General features: G+C 36.9%; 1 protein-coding gene and 3 long non-coding RNA genes across 8 annotated transcripts in view; 1 reads left to right on the plus strand and 3 right to left on the minus strand.

Annotated features, from left to right (window-relative positions):
• Window positions 1-14,596, minus strand: part of LOC126603544 (uncharacterized) — a 33,091-nt gene extending 18,495 nt beyond the window's left edge. Inside the window, exons 1-3 of one of the 2 annotated variants that reach the window (XR_007616280.1) lie at window positions 14,176-14,596; window positions 13,238-13,901; window positions 12,777-12,935 (exon numbers count right to left, since the gene is read on the minus strand). This is a non-coding gene — a long non-coding RNA (uncharacterized LOC126603544). Of the gene's footprint in view, window positions 1-12,108; window positions 12,936-13,237; window positions 13,902-14,175 lie in introns of those variants that run through there. The other variant, XR_007616279.1, reaches the window with a different exon arrangement.
• Window positions 5-8,379, plus strand: LOC126603546 (uncharacterized). The gene is made up of 2 exons (XR_007616282.1): window positions 5-451; window positions 7,997-8,379. It is a non-coding gene; the product is annotated as an uncharacterized LOC126603546 (long non-coding RNA).
• Window positions 14,597-15,013: 417 nt separating the features above from the next.
• Window positions 15,014-17,692, minus strand: LOC126603543 (uncharacterized). 4 transcript variants are annotated; one of them, XR_007616277.1, is made up of 5 exons: window positions 17,127-17,692; window positions 16,569-16,857; window positions 16,341-16,373; window positions 16,154-16,229; window positions 15,014-15,296 (listed from the first exon to the last, which is right to left on the minus strand). It is a non-coding gene; the product is annotated as an uncharacterized LOC126603543 (long non-coding RNA). The 4 variants fall into 4 exon arrangements; XR_007616278.1 differs by lacking the exon at window positions 16,341-16,373 and having other exon boundaries at window positions 16,738-16,857; window positions 17,127-17,220; window positions 17,325-17,688; XR_007616276.1 differs by lacking the exon at window positions 16,341-16,373 and having other exon boundaries at window positions 17,127-17,691.
• A 1,413-nt stretch (window positions 17,693-19,105) lies between these two features.
• On the minus strand, window positions 19,106-21,362 carry LOC126603537 (patatin-like protein 2). The gene is made up of 7 exons (XM_050270420.1): window positions 21,159-21,362; window positions 20,841-21,022; window positions 20,547-20,736; window positions 20,218-20,379; window positions 19,791-20,093; window positions 19,502-19,674; window positions 19,106-19,402 (listed from the first exon to the last, which is right to left on the minus strand). The coding sequence occupies exons 1-7, from the start codon at window positions 21,288-21,290 to the stop codon at window positions 19,324-19,326; spliced, it is 1,221 nt and encodes a 406-aa protein (XP_050126377.1). The 5' UTR covers window positions 21,291-21,362; the 3' UTR covers window positions 19,106-19,323.
• Between the last annotated feature and the right edge of the window lie 2,295 nt (window positions 21,363-23,657).

Here is a 23,657-nt window from a genome sequence, read left to right on the forward strand (position 1 = left end):
AGAATTTGGGTGCAGGATAAGGGGGCGAGAAGATCGTGAAGCAAAGATCGAAAAGATGAGGAAGCAGGGATCGAAGGGATCACGAAGCAAAGATGGAAGAGATCGATGCGGACTGTAGGACGCATGATCGAAGTCGCCAACCCGTTGCAGAGCAGCTGAGAATGTTAGCTTGTTTGGTATTGGATTTGAGTTCAAAGTTTTTAACTTAAAAACAATTTTTAAGTTTTAAGGTAAAAATACATGTTTGGTAGGCCCATTTTGCAAAACTGGACTTAAAAATTTTTAAAAACAGTTCATTATAATTTCAAAACAACAAAAGTTAGGTTTTAGTGTTTTTTTTTTTCACGAGTTCAGTTCCTGTACCGCGATGGAGGTCTAAGCTGTGCTGCGCAGACCATGATCTAGCGTTGCGCCTCACCAACAACGAACTACCAAATATAAAGACGAATAGGTAATCCCTTTTTTTGAGTTTCTGGGTCTTTGAGACTGCAATTCCTCAATCCAATTCGAAGAGACCCATTTCACCTTGCATATTTGTGACTCGATTTCGGATTTAATTTTCTGTAACTCTCTCTCTCTTGTTTTCTGTATTATCTGTTTGTGTTGAATTGCATGAATGTTTGATATTGTTTGTATAATTGGTCAATTTTGTGTTTTTATTGGTGGTTTTGGAGGTCTGTTGCAGCTGGGTTTATTGGGTTTCTTTAGAATTAGGCAACTATTGGGAAAATTGAGGGAAAATGTTGCAAAATTTCTTTAGAATTAGCCACCTTCGGTTCGAGGTATGGAAATCTCGAACTTGGAATCTACTTGGAGTGATGGGTTTATCTGGAATTTACTTGGAGGCCCTGCAATTTTTTTTTTCTCTTTCAATTTTGTTAAAAAAACGTATTGATATGATTTTTCTTGGTTTTCTGGATAATCCCATATCGAGAATTGTTCTTCATGAACCAAATATAATCCAGCCATATAAGCTAACTCCACTATTTTCCATTCACTGAAGGGAAATGTTGTCTTGTGTGTCACATGAATTTCTCCTAATCCGGTCAGCATTTCCCTTGCATTCTCAAAGAATCCCCTGACCAAATGCTAATGAAACTTGAAAAATGCATGAATTTAGTCTAGAATTTGAGTCATAGGTTTACATTGTTGTGCTAGTGTTCTGCTTGCTATCGAAATTGAGTCATTCCAGTAGCTTTTCCACTGGTTTGTTTTGGGTGTTTCTTCCTTTTTTAAATTTTTGGTGATGGATGTACATATCAAAAGAGTGAGACAAAAGAACAAGACTTGGAAGTGCCCAAGGACTAGATGGTGGAATCTAAAAGAAGAAAAACAAGCCATTTTCAAAGAGAAAGTAATCACCCAGTGTGTGTGGGATAGAGAGGGGGAAGCTAGCCAAATGTGGGATTCCATGGCTAGTTGTATCCGAAAAGTAGCAAAAGAGGTATTAGGAGAGTCCAAGGGCTTTGCCCCACACCAAAAGGAATCTTGGTGGTGGAATGAGGAGGTACAAACAAAGGTGAAGGCTAAGAAGGAATGTTGTAAAGCCTTATACAAGGATAGGACTGATGAAAATGGTGAAAGGTATAGAAAAGCGAAGCAAGAGGCGAAGAAAGCTGTGAGAGAAGCTAAGTTAGCGGCTTACGACGATATGTATAAACGACTAGATACCAAAGAAGGAGAGTTGGATATCTATAAACTAGCTAGAGCAAGGGAAAAGAAGACAAGGGACCTAAACCAAGTGAGGTGCATCAAGGATGAGGATGGAAAAGTTCTTGCTACAGAGAATGCGGTTAAAGACAGATGGAGAGGTTATTTTCATAATCTTTTCAATGAAGGACATGAAATGAGTGCTTCTTTAGGGGAGTTGAGTAACTCAGAAGAGTGTAGAAACTACTCTTTTTATCGTCGAATCCGGAAGGAAGAAGTGGTTGTAGCTTTGAAGAAGATGAAGCAAAGAAAAGCAATAGGCCCAGACGAGATACCAATCGAAGTGTGGAAAGTTTTGGGAGAGACAGGTATAACATGGCTCACTGACCTTTTCAATAGGATTTTGAAAACGAAGAAGATGCCAAATGAGTGGCGAACGAGCACTTTAGTGCCTATCTACAAGAATAAGGGCGACGTACAAAATTGCATGAACTATAGGGGTATTAAGCTAATGAGTCATACAATGAAGCTCTGGGAGAGAGTCATTGAGCATAGATTGAGGCAAGAGACACGGGTTTCGGACAACCAATTCGGGTTCATGCCAGGGCGCTCAACCATGGAGGCAATCTATCTCTTACGAAGATTGATGGAAAGATATAGAGATGGGAAAAAGGATTTACACATGGTCTTTATAGATTTGGAGAAAGCGTACGATAGGGTCCCAAGAGACATTCTTTGGAGGATTTTAGAGAAGAAAGGAGTACGAGTAGCATATATCCAAGCTATAAAGGATATGTATGAAGGAGCAAAGACTGCCGTAAGAACTCATGAAGGACAAACTGAAAGCTTTCCCATAACTGTAGGATTACATCAAGGCTCATCCTTAAGTCCTTACCTTTTTGCGTTGGTAATGGATGAGTTAACAGGACATATTCAAGATGATATTCCTTGGTGTATGCTTTTCGCAGACGATATAGTGTTGATAGATGAAACTCAGGAAGGGGTAAATGCAAAGCTTAACCTTTGGAAAGAAGTGTTGGAATCTAAAGGTCTTCGCCTAAGCCGATCAAAGACAGAATATATGGAGTGCAAGTTCAGTGCAAATGGAGGCCAAAACGAGTTAGGGGTGAGGATCGGTGATCAAGAAATACCAAAGAGCGATCGTTTTCGTTACCTAGGATCTATCTTGCAAAAGAACGGAGAATTAGATGGAGATCTCAACCATAGAATACAAGCTGGATGGATGAAGTGGAAGAGTGCATCCGGCGTGTTGTGTGACCGCCGTATGCCACTGAAGCTCAAGGGAAAATTTTATAGGACCGCAATAAGGCCGGCGATGCTGTATGGCACAGAATGTTGGGCGGTGAAGCATCAACACGTACACAAAATGGGTGTAGCGGAGATGAGGATGCTTCGTTGGATGTGTGGGCACACGAGAAAGGATAAGATTAGGAATGAGGATATCCGGGGTAAAGTAGGAGTAGCCGAAATTGAAGGAAAGATGAGAGAAAATCGGTTACGGTGGTTTGGACATGTGCAAAGAAGGCCTACTGACGCTCCGATTAGAAGATGCGACTATGGGACAGAGGTTCAGGGCCGAAGGGGTAGAGGAAGACCTAGGAAAACTTTGGAAGAGACTCTAAGAAAAGACTTAGAGTACTTGGATCTAACGAAGGACATGACACAGAACCGAGCACAATGGCGTTCTAAGATTCATGTAGCCGATCCCACTCAGTGACTTGGATTTTCCAAGTCTCCAACCGAGAAGTTTTCCTCACTTAGGAAATTAAGGGAACACTACCTCAACCTACATGCTCCACTCACAAAGCTCCAACAAAAGAAAATTCAAAGAACTTAGCGAAGAAGGCTTTGGTGTATTTAACACAATACGTTGAAATGAAGGAAAACTTATTTATTGATATCCCCGATAAGCTACAAATATGTACATATACATGAGTCAAAATAAACAAACAAGAGAGAGCCTTCACAAAGGTTGCTTAGGAGAAGTCGCAGCAGTCGGTAGAGCCCTAGAAAAAGAAGGCACCGGAGGGGGATCATTCGGAGCCTCAGTACTGGACAGAACCCTAGAAGGAGGAGGCATCAGAGGTTGATCATTTGGAGCTTCATTACGCGGTACAGCCCCAGAAGACGAAGGCAATAAATGCCTTTGGAACAAACCCACAAATCTCTGATGATCAAGTAAAACCTGACCATCAGATTCCTTCATCTGGTCCAGCTTCCTCTTCATGTTTGTAGCATAGTCATGTGCGAGACGGTGCAACTGTTTATTCTCATGCTTGAGCCCTCTAATCTCCTGTTTGAGACTCATCACTTCAGCCGCCAATGATTCAACTTGGCGGGTTCGAGCAAATAGGCGTTGGGCCATATTAGACACAGAACCTGCACACTGAACACTGAGAGCCAGAGAATCCTTAACAGCTAACTCATCAGATCGTTTGGAAAGTAGTCTGTTATCTTTGGGAGTGAGAAGGTTCCTGGCCACCACCGCAGCGGTCATATCATTCTTCATAACGGAATCCCCAACGGTAAGAGGACCAGTAGGGGAGACGAAGGATGGGCGCCATATGTTGTCTGGAGAAGGCGGGGCTGCCTCTTCAACAAGGTTCAAGTCAAAACGACGGTCGGAGGGGCCAGACATTTTCAAAGGTGTTGAAGAGAGAAGAGGTCGAACAAATCAAGATCTTAGAAGTGTAAGAATGGAGCTTCTACTGGTGGAGATTCAAGTGTGCTTTGGAACTTAATGCCAGCCCCTATAAAAATCTGCACTCGACGGAGCTTCAGAAATCGAAGAGGCGTTTGCTTTCTCAAAAGCTGGGCTGCTCAGAGACCACGAGGGTCGATCTCAGAAATCGAAGAGGCGTCTGCTTTCTCAAAAGTTGGGCTGCTCAAAGACCACGAAGGCCGATCTCAGAAATCGAAGAGGCGCTTGCTTTCTCAAAAGTTGGGCTGCTCAGAGACCACGAGGGCCGATCTCAGAAATCGAAGAGGCACCTACTTTTCCAGCCTTGGCAGCACCTGTCACACGCACACTCAGCTTTGCGGAAATTATGGGCATTCTGTCGAAGACTTCTGGTGAAGTAGAAAGCACATGAGTCTTACTGTTCAATCACCCACTTCCCACACGCAATAGTAGTTCATGTGTATCACAGATAACTTTGCCAAAGTTCTCTGCCAAAGTTGAGCACGTGAAGCTTGCAGCTTCCACTACATCGCTCTGACCAAGACGGGTAAAAGAATAGCAAAGAAACAGCACTAACAAAGTTTAGACACATAAATTTTGAAGGTCTAGCTACCCCATATTATTACCCACAAGGGTAAAGGAACAGTATCACTGCTGGATAATTGGAAAGTCTTTGTGTGTCAACCTCTGTGCTTCGTGGCAAGGTAGACTAGCAAACATGCCCAACCTTTACTCACATTCGAGAAAACACTCCCAACAAGATTGCTTGCTCCAAAATCGAAGAGGCACCGTCCTCCGAATCTCGAGAGCCAGACTCCCAACATGACTACTTTCTCAAAAATCGAAGAGAGGGTAAAGAAACAGTACCATTGCTGGATAATTGGAAAGTCCCTGTGTGTCAACCTCTGTGCTTCGTGGCAAGGTAGACTAGCAAACATGCCCAACCTTTACTCACATTCGAGAAAACACTCCCAACAAGATTGCTTGCTCCAAAATCGAAGAGGCACCGCCCTCCGAATCTCGAGAGCCAGACTCCCAACATGATTACTTTCTCAAAAATCGAAGAGACATCGTTCTCCGAATCTCGAGAGCCAGATCCCTGATAGGATTGCTTGTTTGAAAACCGAAGAGGCAACACTTTCCCAACTACAAGAGCCGGATCTCCTTGGATAAAGCTGTCTGTAATCTTCACACGCAACATCAGCTTTCCACATACCACAGACCACTTTTTCAAAGTGCTCTGACAGGGTAAAGGAATAGCATTACTACTTGTTGTTAAGGAGACTCCTATATATGTCAACCTCCATCCCCAACGGACAGACAGACCTGCAAAAATGCTCAACCCTTCCTCATATATGAGAGGGCACTCTCAACGAAGCCTTTCGAAATATTCAGCTTTCTTTCCCCCCGATAATACCTCTGCAAACAAGTTATACTAGAGCAAGAATATCTCATATCATCAGGGTTAAAAGCAAGAGTATCCCATATCATGCTTTTTCCCTGTCTTTTCCTTTGGCCTTGTTCTTACCTGCAAGACAAGGAGAAAGAGAGCAATCAGTCAGCACTTGGAATCAAGCTTCCAGCCAGGAACTGACTGCCTGGAACTTACTTACCTGGCATTGCTCTCGAGTACTCATCTTCAACATCTTATGCTTCCAGGGAAGATACCGCATCTGCCTGAGGAACAGATAGGGCAAGTGAGAAGGATACAAGGAAGCATGTGGAGACAAGCGTAACAGCACACGTGCCGATACATCCATTACTCTGTCAAAGCAAAAGTATCCCATATCAGTAGGGTCGAACGTACTCTAGATTTGATGGACTTGTTTTGACCCTCAAATTCTTCAGTCGGCCTTATACTCTGGAGGAAACCAGAAAACCCTCCAGCTCAGTTCAAGAATAAGTCTGTGGAAAGTTACTTCTTCAAAAGCAAAAGTATCCCATATCATCTCTTCTCATTTTTCTTCTCTTTATCCTTCATGCTGCCTGCAAGATAGGGAGAATGTGAACAATCAGCCGGAGCTCTGATTGCTTACCTTGTCTGTCACCTCTTTCAGCAAATCCCCTAGCTCGGCAACTTGAGGGACTCCTACTACATGGTTTGTATCGCGCTTGACCAAGCCTGAAACTACAAGTAAGCTTCAAGTGAAATTGATACATTACCTTGTGCATCTCCACCAGTTAAAGATACCACCCCTGGATGGAGGAAGAGTACTTCCAGAGAAGATGCCACATCTACCTATGAGACAGATAAGGCAAGTCAAGACGATACCACATTCCGATACTTAGAAGTTTCGTGATTACGAGATCATTCTCCCACAATATTTCCTAATGTCATTTGTACTAAATCATTCACCTGTACTCACTAAAGGAAAGCTTGAACCTATGTACTTGTGTAAACCCTTCACAATTAATGAGAACTCCTCTATTCCGTGGACGTAGCCAATCTGGGTGAACCACGTACATCTTGTGTTTGCTTTCCTATCTATATCCATTTATATACTTATCCACACTAATGATCGAAGCAATCTAGCGAAGATCACAAAAAGCGACCGTTTTCGCTACCTAGGATATATCGTGCAAGAGAACGGAGAATTAGAGAGAGATCTCAACCATAGAATAGAAGTTGGATAGATGAAGGGTAAGAGTGCATCCGGCGGGTTGTGTGACCGTCGTAGGCCACTGAAGCTCAAGGGAAAATTTATAGGACGGCAATAAGGCCAGCGATGTTGTATGGCACAGAATGTTGGGCGGTGAAGCATCAACACGTACACAAAATGGGTGTGGCGGAGACGAGGATGCTTCGTGGGATGTGTGAGCACACAAGAAATGATAAGATTGGAAATGAGGATATTCGAGGTAAAGTAGGAGTGGCCGAAATTGAAGGAAAGATGAGAGAAAATCGGTTCCGGTGATTTGGACATGTGCAAAGAAGGCCTACTGACGCTCCGGTTCGAAGATGTGACTACGGGACAGAGGTTCAGGGCCAAAGGGGTAGAGGAAGACCTAGGAAAACTTTGGAAGAGACTCTAAGAAAAGACTTAGAGTACTTGGTTCTAACGGAGGACATGACACAAAACCGAGCGCAATGGCGTTCTAGGATTCATATAGCCGACCCCACTTAGTGGGAAAAGGCTTTGTTGTTGTTGTTGTTGTTGTTGGTTGAAAACATAAGATCAACCATAGTACTGTTAATATTCATTAAGATATTAACAGCTTGCTGATTGAAGCACCAAACTGCAGGTTTGTACTTTGAAACCCAAATTCAGAACTGTCATAATTTTGTTTTCTTTTCTTTACCATTCTCTTGGATATCTGAATGAGTGGCCATGAGTTTTGGTTGTATTGACCAAAAAGTTTTTCAAAACTTTCCTCGTGCATTTATGTTCTGTGATCCAACCTTAGCGTCTTCTCTAATTTGGGGGTTCATTACCAATTCAAATTTTTTGGATTATGAGAATTTGTGGCATATCGTACTGAGAATCCTTCTTTCACGAGTGTACTTCCCCTGAACTGCTACTGTTTTTTATTTCTATATCCCTTATTCATTTTTATTATGTTGCGGATTATAAAGATGCCCACAGCTGTTATGGGGGAATGTAGGCTTTTTGGCCAGTTGCTTTAGTTTAGTTGGTGTATCTTCAGGTCCTTAGCTTTTTGAATTGTAACCCCGCACCTTCAAACCTGAGCAAAAAGCCGGGATGCAACTCTTCAAAGACATTAGTGAGTGCTAGCTAGGACCAACTTTTGCATCTTTTACCGTTCCCTTGGTTCATTTATAATATGCTTCTGCGTATACGGTAGACTGAAATGTCTCACTCCATGATATTAACTCTTCATATTGTCTTGAATTACTTATGTGAAATTTAATGAATCCCTATATTTGAATGGCTAATAGTTTCTTTTTGGGAGCAGGTGTTTTGATTTACTTGTATAGCTTTGTAGTTTTGTGAGTGACATGAATTCTATTACACATGTTTGGTATTTGACTCTACAAGTTCATGCATTCTGAATTATTCATTTTTGGAGGTTACTGTGCCAAACTTCTGCCAGCATGTTATTAGTTTGTCTTACGCAATATAAACTGACACATAAACTTTTCGTTATTCACAGTCAATGTGGCTTGATTACGTCAATAACAATTAGTCTCAAAGTTTATTGGTTTTCTAGAATATTTTAATGTAATATTTATTATCTAAGACTTGAAGTTTAATTTGATTATCGAGCATATATATGTTGTATTTGCACATGGATATCAAAATAGTATGTTTAAGGTTTAATTTCATATGTTTTGTATATCTTAAAACAAATACATAATTGAAAAAAAAAAAAAAAAAACTTTTTTCAAGAGTTAAACCAAACAAGTTTTCAAATTTTTAGATTCAAAAATAGTTTTTAAGTTCAATGCCAAACAAGTTTTTGAAACCTAAAAAAAACTGTTTCTAAGAGATGATCCTGAAAATTAGTTTTAACAACAATTCAAGTTTTTGAGTAGGATACCAAACAGGCCCTTAGATTTCTAGCGTTTTCGGAAGACCCAAAGAATACACACACCTATGCTTTCCGCTCTGTATCTCTCCCTGTCCATCTATCTCTCTAAAATGGGAGAAAATCCCATAGATCCTGGCAGAGCACCTACCTAAATATCTCTCACACTCAATCCAAACCCGTAGCTCCTATCTCTCTCCAATTTGTCAGGCCCTGTGTCTCCCTCCTCTGTAGTCGCTCTGTCCCCCTCTCTCCGCTATCCACAGGCACACCCAGCTGTCTCCGAGTCAAAAATAGGAGCGATCTTCTCTCTCCAATTTGTCAGCCATGATGTCCCCCCTCTCTCTCGCTGAGTCAAAAGCTGAAATGCAGCGAACGGCTGAAGATAGGTCCTCAAGCCTGAGTGGCAATTTTGTAAATTAAGAGAAAGCTGGTTAAAAGCATCTGAGTGGCAATCTTGTAAATAAACTGAAATGTGGTTCAAAACACTGTTCATGTGTACAGTGCAATTGAAAAGCCTTCTTTAGACTAAAGTAATTTACACTTTCATTGAGTATAACATAAGATTTTGTGGTATCCACTTCTGTAAATATTTTAAATTGACGATCAAATTAGTTCCTTGTATTCATATAGAATCAAGGAGTGTAAGTGTAAAAAAATCATCAAAATCAGAGTTAAAATAGCCGTTAAATCGTGATTTTTCGTTTATAACCGTCGAAAAGTTTTGTCTCATTACTTGATCTCTGAATGTTTGTTTTTTGAGATTTTTGGCGTATGCGATCTCGAAGCATATACAAACAAGTTTAACGGTTGGATCGTTGAAATTAGTTTCGTAGAATGCGTATCCCATGAAAATAATAGATTCACTAACACTTAGAGTTTATTTATACTTTCATTAAGTATAACATAAGAATTTGTGGTATTCACTAGTGTAAATATTTTAAATTGAAGATCGAGCTCATTCATTGTATTCATATAAGATCAAGGAGTGTAGCAATAAAAAATCATCAAAATCAAAGTTAAAATAACCGTTAAATCGTGATTTTTCTTTTATAACCGTCAAAAAGTTTTCTCTCCTTACATGATCTCTGAATGTTTGTTTTTTGCAATTTTTGGCGTATGCGATCTCGAAGCATATATAAACAAGTTTGACGGTTGGATCGTTAAAATTAGTTTCATAGAATGCGTATCCCATGAAAATGATTGATTCACTAACACTTAAAGTTGATTTATACTTTCATTAAGTATAACATAAGAATTTGTAGTATCCACTAGTGTAAATATTTTAAATTGAATATCGAGCTCATTCATTGTATTCATATAGGATCAAGGAGTGTAGCTATAAAAAATCATCAAAATCAGAGTTAAAATAACTGTTAAATCGTGATTTTTCGTTTATAACCGTAAAAAAGTTTTGTCTCCTTACATGATCTCTGAATGTTTGTTTTTTGCAATTTTTGGCGTATGCGATCTCAAAACATATATAAACAAGTTTGACGATTGGATCGTTGAAATTAGTTTCGTAGAATGCGTATTCCATGAAAATGATAGATTCACTAACACTTAGAGTTTATTTATACTTTCATTAAGTATAACATAAGAATTTGTGGTATCCAATAGTGTAATATATTTTAAATTGAAGATCGAGCTCATTCATTGTATTTATATAAGGTTAAGGAGTGTAGCTGTAAAAAAACATCAAAATCAGAGTTAAAATAACCGTTAAATCGTGATTTTTCATTTTATAACCGTCGAAAAGTTTTGTCTCGTTAATTTATCTTTGAATGTTTGTTTTTTGTGATTTTTTACTGATGCGATCTCGAAGCATATACAAACAAGTTTGACTGTTAGATCGTTGAAATTAATTTCGTAGAATTCGTATCCCATCAAGTTCAATGGTGTGTGTACATATATATATTAAGTAGATTTAAATTTATTTATTTTGTACGTATAACACTTAAGAAATTGAATGGTATGTATATTTAAGCCAATCCAATGGTCACCATTTTTTAAAATTTATTTTAATATATATAATTATTATAGTTTTTAGGGGTATAAAATTGTTAAATTAATATATATAATTATTATAGTATTTTAGGGTTATAAAATTATAAAATTAATATATATAAAATTATAGTATTTGAAATATTAGGCGGGAAATTTCTCGCTTGTTTTGCACGAGGACATGGATGGAGAAACTTAGTGTCGGTTTTAATTGACGCTAGTTTCATTAAAGCGACGCGAGTTTCATTAAAGCGACGCTATGTGAATTTCAAAAAGTGTGTCAGAAGTTGGCGTCGGTTTAAACCGACGCAAACTAAGTACCCATATTTAAACCCCTCTCTTTCCCATTTCATCCGTGCTTTCATTTCTCCCCTAATTTCAGACTTTCTTCTTCTGTTTCCCCATTTCATCTGTGCATCCCTTTCTTCCTCCTTTTTAGGTTTTCCTCTTCTCCTTCCCCATTTTCTATGGATCGCCATTTTGAAGATCAACATTCTGAGGAACTCCACTTCGACGAGGAAGAGCTCGAAGGTGGTTCATTTTAAATTATTATGATTATTAATTTTAGTTTATGTTTTGTATTCTAACTAGTTTTATGCTTAAATTGAAAATTTATTTTTGTTTCTTGGTTTTTAATTGTTTTTTTCTATATTTATAAGGATTAACTCAACAGAGATACGGACCCTCAATTCTGAATTGGAAAGAACAGCCTTGTTCGTTTGATTCGTCTGGAAAATGCATTAGTTATAATTCTAGTGCGTTTTTGAAACATGTAGCGGCAGAGGTTAAAGATTACAAAAATATTTCGATGGTGGCATACTGGAATAAAGAAAAAACAATGGTAAACGCTCCATGATTTATTTTATTATACCTTGAAATTTGTCTAATAAAATCTTTTATTTTTTAGGAGATTGTCGAAAACAATAAGCATAATCGGCAGTTGAAAACTATGAACCATACAACCGGTTCAAAATATTTTGCAAGAGTTTGGGAAGAATTTGTATGAGTTGTACATTTTTAGGAATTGTAGTTAATTTTAAATTTAATATATAGTTGGTAGAAATTTTATTTTTAATATGAAGTTTGCTTAAAATTGTTTGTTTTTTCATTGACATATGGTGGGATTTATTTTTATATAATAATTTTTAATTATTATTATTTAAAAACGGAAAATGATTTTTTTATTATTAATATATTTGGTGTCGCTTATGAACAACATCATAACGGTCAAAACTGATGGTAGTTTGGATATTTTATAATTAAATTGGTAATTAGTGTCGTTTTAAACCGACGTAATGTTGAAGTTTGCGTCGCTTTAAACCGACGTCAGTGTCAGTGTCGCTTTTAACCGACGCTGCGTACTGGCGGATTAAGCGTACAAATCAACATTGAAGCCCTTTCGTGACGCCAGCATTAGTGTCGCTATTCCAATCTAACATTACATTGTTTTATGTCGGATTTTTGCTAAATTTCCGACAGAAATTGGGTTTCTCGTCGGTTTTTGCTTCGCCACTGATAAGGTATATTGTAGTAGTGACATATCTAATAACAATAACAATTTCATTTTCTCCGACAAAAAGAGAGAACATTTTTCTATTGGTACAACTAAATGTCCAATGTACCAAATGGGTTTGAATTGCTAATCCATACACTAGAATTCCATATGTCATCAATCACATTTTATTCCAACTAATTTAAGGGAATGAAAGCTAATCACTTTGCAAATTCCATGTGAAACATACCAAATGGGTTTAAATTGCTAATCCATACACTAGAATCCAAACCCAATCCAAATTCAATTGTGGTCCTCTGAACCCAAAATAACAACTATGAGGTGTAAGGCCAAGGTTAATATGGAATGTATGCATCCCCTAAAACCTACAATCAATTTTAATAAATATCAATGAAGTCAAAAGGTCGATAAAACATTTACCTTAATAAAAGAATTACGTTAGAATCCAGATCTTCCTTAATTTCTCTAATTGCTGCATTATTAATAATTGACGAGTGTTGCAATGAACCAGCGTACAACTGAATGTAACGGCGACAAAGTTGACAAAGATCTCGAATGCGGTCCCAAGAGGATCGGCAACTGATTCAAGAAAACAAGTGTGAAGTCAGAACCAACATGGGAAATTCATAAAAGTACATCGATTTGTAAAATACATCCAAAAGCATATGGTGAGAAGTTTCACCAAATATTTGAAAAGTAAATACAAACTTCAACTCAATTCTAGTATTTTTATTTATAAAATTTAAAGGAATATTGTAAAAATAAGAAGCTGACAAAAAAGCCTTGAATACCAGGCCGTAAACAGGCATACAAGCATAGACCATAAAAGAGTATATAGATACACTTTTATCTGTCAAGTGTAGTGTATATATATGTGTTACCACATTTTCTTCTGCTGCAGGGCAGCTTGAGCAGCATCACGCCACCACAAATACAGACCCTCTGATAGGGGCACCACATGTCTCAGATGGGAAACATCAACATAAGTCTTGTATCTTGAAACAACTTCTAATAGTTTTATATCCAATCATAATATTGCCCTGAAAAATCTAGTAGAAATGAGTTGTAGCACTCCAGCTGCATACCAAGAAAGTAGAAAAGGAACAAATTTAATGGGTTGTGGAAAAGAGAAAATTAACACCTCAACTTTCCTCAGAGAGCTGAGAGAAGCAATTTTACTCGATACTTGTATATTAGAGAGGGAGAAGAGAAGTAGAGATATTAGAAGAAAACATTTAGAGAGGGAGAAGAGAAGTAGATAGCAATAGGGGGATACTAAAATGTGAAAGAGATCCTCCAGCGAAATCTTATTGCATTTTCCTAACTCCTACCATGAATTAAAGTTATAATATGAATATTTGTTTGTCAATGGCAGAACAGGAGAGAGGATGAATCAAAATAATACAGGGAATAACATTGTGCACCTCAGTTACTGTCAAAGAAACATCAATTAGCACGAGGGAAGCCTTCTCAAACGGAACCTCTAGATCATTTCCTTCTGGATTTCCAATGCGGTGATATTTTAAAACTCCATTTCGTCCAGAGCTAGATACGAACAAAACACGCACGTCCATAATTGTAAAATCCTTATTACATTTAAAATTGAAAGAACAAACCAAAAACTCAATGGCTGGCTCCCACTGGTTTCGTAGATTCAAAATCAATTTAAAACTCAATTATAGTTAAGTGCTTCCTAAAAACTCATATAGCCCTAAATTAATGCAAACATGCAACTACTTCAGATTAACTTAATTAGACAATTATTTTGAAAACTCATCAATCACAAAACTGGACGTTTTTATTTTGAAAAATCACTTACACTGGATGATAGCCCACGATGAGAGGATCATTTTTACCTCTTCAGTCGAGGTCCAATTCCGGAAGACTTGGTCAGAAATTGGCCAGAAAATCCGTGGTAAGAATCGTTTCTTAGATCTGAAATTGAGGAAATTCTGAAGGCATGATTTGACGGTCGTTGGTGATCGGTGAACAGCGGCGCTGTTGCGCCAAAGAGAAGAGGGAGAGAGGATGTGGGAGGGAGGAAGATGGCTGAGAACAAGGAGAGTTTATTTTTTGGGAAACTGAGAACAAGGAGAGTTTAAGAGTGAGAGAAAGCAAATAAAGGAGAGGCGGAGTAATTGAGGATTGAGGAGGGAGGGAGGGAGAGTGAGTGAGGCGTGTAGTAAAGAGCACAAATACACTCTCCTGTTTTTCTTTTTCGATGTGTCTTTTTGTTCAGAGGGCACATTTGAGTTAGTTTTGTGCTCAATGACATTTAAAAAGCACAAATATGTTTTTGTGTTGAATGAAAATGTAAAGAGCACAAATCAATTGTGTTCTTTTCTTAGCCCTTTTTTTTGTAGTGGATGTATATGTCATCATGTATTGAGGAGTAGCTTGATGTAAACTAGAAGAATGGAGAGACGTTCAATGAAGGTTATTTGTTGTAGCATATCCCCAAAATTAAGGTTTTTTATTTTTCGGCTTGTTGGAGTTAACATAGCTTTAGAATGGCACTAGCAAAGGAGCCTGTGATGCTGCGGGTTTTAAAACTGTTAGGCATAACAAAAGCAGTTGGTGCAAAGTTGTAATGAATAGTTTGAAACGAATAGTTTCTTAACTTGTTCATGCTTCGGTAAATAATATTCATCAGCATATGTATAAACCAAACTAAATTTATTAATTTAAAAAATTATTTGCTTCCTCTGCCCAACCCAAATTAATTCATACAAAATTTGCACAACACAAATTAAGAGATCAAACCAAATCTACACAATTCAAATAAGAGATCAAACCAAGCTAATATTTTCCTTTTGGAAAAAGCAGCATACTCTTGGGAGAAAAGTGAGGTAATTAGTAGTGTACCACTAATCAGACCCCTGTAAATCAGGTTGGCCTTAATTGATCAAACCGCACCTGCTTTCTGAAATTCTGAAATATCTATCAAAATGAAATTACACAAAATCAAATTTGAAAAACAAACCATACTAATTCAAATAAGAAATGCACACAGTTCCCAAATAAAGAGCATGGTTCAAGTTAGTGATTTGATTTAGGCACAGAATGCAATAGCAACCTATCTATTTATATAAATTAAAAATATTTAAATATACACTTCAATAATGTTTACAGTTATTCTCTACTGTAAGCAATTATTTTTGTTTAACGAAGTTCATTATTTTGTAAGCAATTATTTGTTTACAAATTCGAAAGCGATTTATTCACTTAAGTTCCTAATCAGAATAACATAAGCATTCACATTAATAAAGAACTTGGAAAATGGTATGGACCTCCAACTGTTTACATCTTCTCATCTTGTCTAAAAATAAAACACCACATATGGGTTCTTCCATTGGATGAACACTTCATTTTCTATATTCTATTGGGTTCACTTTCTTTTCATTTTTTTTCATTTTTACCATACCAATCTGTGCATCAGTATGCCTTAACCTTTGACTCCCTATATGCACCTACTTTATTACCCTCTCTCTCTCTCCAGCTTTCCTTTTAAATAGGTTATCATAAACCCATGCTCACTCTCACCCAACAACAACAAAAAAACAGAGGAGAAAGGAAGACACCACATTTAATTAATTCATGATTCGGTTTAATTAGCTTTGATTGAACTGGAAAACCTAAATCCTAAGCTCTATATAACAACCTGCATTTAAACTGTCAAGTGATTTAAACTGCATTAGGCTAATTATTTTCAAATTTAAACTCACAACCATTTCAAAGAGTTGCAAGCATCACAATGCATAATTGAAATATTAAAAGAATAATAAATCTCTCCCCACCTAAAACAGTCAGATTCTCATTCTCATTCTCATCCAAGGCCCCGATGACGTTTAAATACTCTATGGCGTTTTGCACCTGTAAAAGATATCAAGAGACAAAAGGTGAGTTGCAGATAAGAAGCAAAATTTACAAATAAGCACAACATCATTTCAGGAGGAACAATTTAGGGTCAGCCTTGAGCTTCACGTGTGCAGGGTGCAACTAAACCACCATATGCCTCTACGATAACAAACAGACATTAATAAGCATATGCACTGAATGCTAAGGAATTAGCAATCTTTAGCTCTAATCAGTTTAAGAAAGTAAAGCTACAATGAAAAGCAAATTACAACAATTCTCAATAAGCTTTCAGATCATTTTAGTTATGACAACTTAAATATTTCCATGTGATCTCAAATAATTGGAGAACCTCACATGATCCATCATCCATGTGATCTCACTTCTTTTTCAAATGGGTAGCCTCCAATCGATCTAATATCTACCGAGTAACACTCAAAGATCAATACTTTAAGCAAAAACATAAGGGGTTCCATTTATTTCCCAAATAAAATCAATGGTTTACATAGAAATTAGAAAAGCTGACCAGTGAGCAAAGAATTCGACTATGGCAGAGGAGGCAGGGGTGTCTCCAAGGACTGCATCGAAGCTGGTGGCGTTCAAATCGACGGCAAAGTCACAAGCTGATGTTCAAATTCCTGATTTTCTGTAATGGTATAATGATGTTTGAGTGAAAAGAATAAACATGGCTCATTCATATCTCTATCAGTACAATTAATTTGATTAAATCGTCCATAACTTTCTTACAATAAAGCTCTATATTTCTGTTTAACCGCACTAAAAAGCCTGTTTTTCACTCAAGAATCTTGTCAATCCATCTCACCAGTAATTTTTCGAAAAAATCACACACATTTTAATCTAACACCAACCAAGGAGTTGTCAAATCAGGAAAAATCAAAAAGAGAAAAAACTTACCCAAAAAATAACAGGACCGCCGGAACCGTCAGTAAATCTGAGACTGACCAAGCAAGGAACCAAAGCGCAAAATATCCTGTTAGCCAGGAAAACTCTAGCACAGGAACAGAGCCAACCCAAAACCAAACGGTTACAATTCCATCCAAAATTAATCAAAACACAGAATAACAATCAAAACACAGCAGTTAGAAAACACACCTCAGTTGTAGAAAATTAACTTCCCAGCGATGCAAAAACAACCGGTGCTCAAACGGAAAACAAAATCAGAAATAGATAGGACCAAAATCGGTGCAAATCAGACATAAACAAACGCAAAAAATCTCTTGTCTAGGCTTGGAAGCTACGAAATTGAAGAATCTATTCCTCATATTGATTCTACTTGATTTATCATTAGTAGGATCGCTAAATCATGAAATTATCCAAAAATCCTATATCGTAGAAAATTGAAAATTGCAGGTAATCAAAAGCTCAAGAATTTTACACAGAAGAACTAACTTTCAAATAATTAAATATATAATTACGGGAGAAACGATACCTGTGTATGGAGATGATCTTTCAAGTCCATAGGATATTTTGAGGTGTACTCAATTTATAATTTTAGCTAATAAGACAATATTATGTTCATTCTTCTATATTCGAGTACAAATCGTTCTATTTTCAGTTTTGTAAGAGATGATCTTTTACCGATTGTCAAAATGGTTCCAACCATAAATTAATATATCACTTACCTTTATTTGTTCTCTTAATTTATCAGGAATTTATTTGCATATGTGTGGTGTAGACAATTTTAACCAGTGAGTATTTAACTTTAATTGGAATTGATCTTTGTCTTACTTATGGCATATACAATGAAAATATGATATGTGTCCACCTTTCTTCTTTTCATTTGTCGTTATTTTTCATACATTTGTGTTGATATAGGGAAGCAATGTGATCGCTAACTTTGTGTCACATTTTTGTGTAGGATTTTTTTTTATTTGAGACGTGGATATAAAGAGATGGATTGTGTTTATCACTGTTCATCAACAGTGTTCCACCCGTTTGGGTTTTAGTATATATAGAATGTCAATTTTGGACCCACATAACATCTTTTGAGTTGATGTGCGGTCAAACTACAACTAACATCGTATTCATGCTATTTTTTCCACTTCACGCTATTCCATATCTTTAAGGTCAGTGTTCTGCCACAAAATAAGAGGTGATTACTGTGATTTGTACTGAATTAAGGAAGTTTGAAAATTTCAAAAATTAAAAAAAAAAAAAAGAAGAAAGAAAAAGCTGTATGTGGGAGTTGAGGAAATTAATCCCAAAATCTCATCATTTCACTCTGCATATTCGGTTTAATATCCTCCAAATATATACATAATGCTGCGTGACTAGGATGCCTGCTTCTTGTAATCGTATTTTTGATACTCTTGCGTATATGATGAAGAACTGTAGTGCGGAGTCAAAAGTGATTGAAATAGGTATTTATTCAAAACATATTTCATTCATCCTCATCAAATCCTCCCCACAAGGTAACCTCCAAATATTCATGCAAAATAGAATTAATTACCTAAATTAATTAATTGATTTTCTAATTAATTTCTTAATTGATTGCAACATATTATAATTACACCCTAAAACCACTAAATGTGGCCGGTTCCCACCTCTCCAAAGGGGGCCAGCCACACCCCTATAAATACTACTCCATTTCTCCAAAAACCTAAGTGGAATCCTCTTGCAAAATTCTTTAAATTCTCTAAACACTTTTCCCTCAAAATTCTAACTTTGGCATTGGAAGTTCTTCGGCCAAAGCCCCTCTCCCCAACTCATGGTAGGCGCGTGAGGCTCTTGGCTTTGACCTAAGGTGTTAATTGTTTTTGCAAGTGCATTTTTGTCTAAAAACAAGAATGAAGAAATTTGCATCCACATGTAGACTGTAGTCCATGTTTTTAAAATGAAAGCTTAATTTTATTGAGGAACCAACAAGCAACAAATTAACAAAAAGAATGAATATATCGAATACAGAGAGATCTATTACAGTGATATCCCAACAGGATTTATTCGAACACAAACAAATATTGAAAGACTGAAGTATATATGGTGGCCATTTGCCCCCATGCCCTCGAACTATCAATAATTTATTATAATTTACATTTCCAAACAGTATAATTTAAAGAATTACGACTTGTTATCGTCTTAGGGTAACAATCAATCAGTAAGTACTTTCAGCATTCCCGTTGGTTGACCCTGCTTGGCGACTCCTCTTCTCTTTCGAGAGTAGTTTAGCAAACCTGAAAATTATAGTAAATTATATAGTTAATTAAGTTACAACTTCCCACTGATCATCATTTACATAAATAAATCTGCAAGTTTAACGATAAATGTTTTACCTTATAAGAGCCTCTGCATTTGTCTCATGATTAGAAGCCTCAAATTTACCGCTGTCCAAATTAACCCGAGAAACTTGTTGTTTCAATAACCCTTCACCAACTTTCACAAGATTGGCCAAATTCTTCTTCGTGGCTATATCCACAGAAGATATGGTCCCATGAAGGGTATCATCCTACGTTTGGTATCAGAAATGATGTCAGTTTTGTGTGTTTAAATAACATTAGTCTAAAAAAGTTATACCAAAAAATCCATGGATAAAATGCATTTCGTATGCAACAAGTTCAGTACCTGAATTCTAAGATAGTTTTTTTCAGAATGAAGGGCTTGGAAAACTCCAGAAAGGTGAAGATCAACCATGTCAGCGCTTGCTTGACTGAAAACATCAATGATTGGGGTGGAGCCACCGCTGGTTAACCAATTCAACAGGCCCCATTTTGCTGCAGAACGTGCATGGTATTTCAGTTCAGCTTTTGATGAGCCAGTTCCTAATGATATCACTAGAAATCTCCCATAGTCCACAGGTTTCACGGGAAAGAGGACTGGATTCTCCTTCTTTATTTCGTTCGTCATTTCACAAACAGCAAGTAAAGTCTGCAAGACAAAAGTATTTTAAGTGTTTAAGTTATTCTAAACGCTAAGTTTACTTTTAAAAGCAATGGTGTAGATTGAGAGTCTCTGGCAATATATGTAACTCCTGCTCTAATATTATACATACTGGATTATTTGCAGCCACGCCGCCATCTATAAGGTTGAATTCTTTATCTCTGCCTGCAGCGTCCTTGGTTTTAAAATAATGAGCTGGAAGATAAGTTGGTGCTGCTGAGGTTGCAATGCATATGTCAGAGAGTAAGGCATTGTAGGATGGCTTCCTTTTCACCTGTCAATCAAATAATAAGCATATCATATTATATTACAACCATATAAGTAATTTGCTTAAATAATTTTTGGACATGAACAAATTTTACAGTGCTTCCACGTATAAATACTCTGGCATATACTAAAAAATCTTGAAATAGTGAATATATCAGAAAGAAGGTGAAGTACCCTATGGTTGGAGAAGACAGTTGGCTGGAGATTCTTGATGTCAAACGTGGGAATGACAACATTAGTCAATGTTTCATGTAGTTTTTTGTTGCCCATTTTTTCTCTGATCAAGCTATGCAGATATTTTCCATTGTATTTTGGTCCTGCTAGAGCTTTAATAATCTTTATCGTATAACGAAAAATTGGGCAACTGCAGTTTGAATCATTAGAGTAAAAATTATTATGAATAATCCAAAATATTAAAAATTATTTAAGTGGACATAATTAACATGTAATCAATTAAGCATGCATTACGTGTTCTGGGGGAAGATTTTAGGGCAGTGATGAAAGTAGAAGTCAATTATATCTTTGGCGGCGAATAGTGGGCGGTTATTCTCGTTTGGGGCTGCGAGCATAGCAGTCACAAGACCACCTGTGCTTGTTCCTGCAATCACATCAAAATAGTCGGCGATTCTTGCATCTTCACCATCCAGCTTCTGCAATACCATCAATGACATTAATCTGCTATTAGTACTTAATTATATTCATTTAATTAAAGTATTATTATAACATAGATGGTAAAGTACTTTTATATATATATATATATATATATTGACAGACAGTCTTATATAACTGAAGTTCAGATTCAAGGAAAGCAAGAATGGTTGCCGGAATGAGGCCTCTTATTCCGCCCCCATCGATACTGAGAACTCTGACCATCTTTCCTAAGACTGGGGGGCGCTCTACGCTACCGCTTCTTTCCATCAGATGAGAGAGAGAGAGAGAGAGAGAGAGAGAGAGAGATAGAGATAGATTTTTGAGTTATGCTTTGAGAGATGTAGTCTTCGTATTTATAGACTCGAACTTTCGTGCATGCGTGTTTCTGCATTGTAAATATGCAACCTCCCTGAATTGCCGAGCTCGTCCTTCAGAAATTAGGCGAATTAACTAATGTATAGCTATATTCAATCGACTCTTTAATTACAAAGGTCGGACTGACGATTATTCTAGTCTTTATAGATTGAGTAACCAAACGTAACATAACAATCCGGCAAGCTCCTATATACGATAAGAGAGATACTTGACTCCAGAAGAATTATAGAGAAATTTCCACAAAAATTACATCATAGCTAATTCAAGGAATTTTTGTTTATGATCGGAACTGTTTATATTATTTGACACCTTGTATAATAATCTCTATAAGGAATTTTTTTCTTCAGCCTCCCCCAGACTTGTGGTCAGGGGAGGCTGAAATGCCTCTGTGAGTCTTCCCGGCCCCCGAAAGAGGTGGATAACCATGGCTTGCCACCAGTTGTCCTCATTTTTTTTCAAAAAAAAAAACTATAATAAATAAATAGACAGTTCGTAATACTTTTCTTGATTCCGATCATCTGGCTTTATACATTTCGATGACTAGAATCTCCTACCAAATTTTATGGAGCCAATGTCCAGCTTGATGAGGCTCTTGCGTATGTTATATACTCCTGCATGCAACATTGACTTGTAAATGTTCATGTAGTGCCTCAAGGCTTATATATAGGGTAATATTAAGTAGACCAAATTTTTAAACCAAATTTATAAGCTAAATGGTGTGTCCCAATAGCAAAATAAGCACATTAATCAACACTTAAAAGTAATAATCCAATTATCAACAACCATATCATTTTATTTACAAAATTAAATTTCAAAATTTAGTCTCCCTGGCATCACCTTACCCTTGTATATATGCTCATGCATAAATGGGAATAACTATTATGGAGCAAAAAATAATCCAAAAAATCTTAGAGCTGACACATACATTTTTACCAACAAATGACAATAATGGTCTTATTCAATTGGTAAGGCCATATTTATTACGCGCGCAATTCAACCTTGTTGAAGACCTGAACTGCTCGCAAGTGTCTCTCTACCACAGTGGTGGAGATGAGTGTTGCTCTTGCACCACGGCGTAGGTTTGAATCATGTTGGCTCCCTAATCTAACATCTAATTTAACAAATCTATAGTTTGACAAAAAAGAAATATATTTGCTCACTACAATCTCATCAACCTCCCTGAGAAAAGTCAAACATATTAAAAATAAGATCAATCACCAAATCTTATCTTTAATTAAATGAAGACCGCTTCCTCAGACAAGTCTAAGTAAGGAATCACAACCAAATTCAATCAGGCCCAGATTCTACAAGATATTATTATTCAATATTATCTTCGTGATAATTCTTTCCTATCCAACATATGATACAACTTGGCCAATTAGACGATGACACGTGCATGGCAAACCCTACACATGCGGTGAGCCCTATGACCTATAAATACCTCAGTCTCCGCCAATTAATTGATAAGCAAGACAACGAATTTTTGTTATCACAACTATATATTTCATTTATTCAATGTCATGCAGCCGTGTTTCATTAATTCAGTTCAACAAACAGAAAAAGCGATTGAATTTATTCCATGCCATTGTCAACCAATTGGTCTTACATATGCCAGTAGGCAGTAGCCAATTCAACAATATCAGGTTGACACATAGGATAATATGTAGCTTTATCCAATAGGACTTCAAATTCTTCTTTTTAAAGAGTGAAGAATATTCATCTCTTAGCTTGTAAATAATTAGACTCTATCACGTGCCCTAAAAAACGAACCAAAACAGTCAGATGTTGGTTTTAAATCAAACTATTGAAATAAGCCAAACCCTAAATTCAATTCCGGGTTTGAAAAAAAGGAGCAAACGAATTATTCTGTTTCAATTGAAGGATACTTTTTTTTGGTAAAACAATTGAAGGATACTTTCATCTTCTTGTTTAATTATTTGGGGTTTTTTTTTAATTATTGAAAAAGACAGGTTTAAACTTACTATTGGTCTATATAAATTAGGGTGGATATGAAGGTGCTCCTTAGGGTGAGGACATATTCTCTCTTACACTCAAAACATAGTTCGAGTTGCGTCACCCGTCCAGTAAGTGTTAGTTGTGTATTTATTCTCATCTTACATAACAACAATACGTGGGATTGATGGACTTCGTATTCTTCTTCGAAATTGAAATCAAAATCCATATGACTTCTACATAACATAAAATAAATGAGTTACTTTCATTTTTGCCCTTTAACCTTAGAAGTTGCTCTAGCGACCT

The sequence above is a fragment of the Malus sylvestris genome, chromosome 15 (genome assembly GCF_916048215.2).
Source record: "Malus sylvestris chromosome 15, drMalSylv7.2, whole genome shotgun sequence".
In the NCBI taxonomy this organism is placed as follows: domain Eukaryota; kingdom Viridiplantae; phylum Streptophyta; class Magnoliopsida; order Rosales; family Rosaceae; genus Malus; species Malus sylvestris.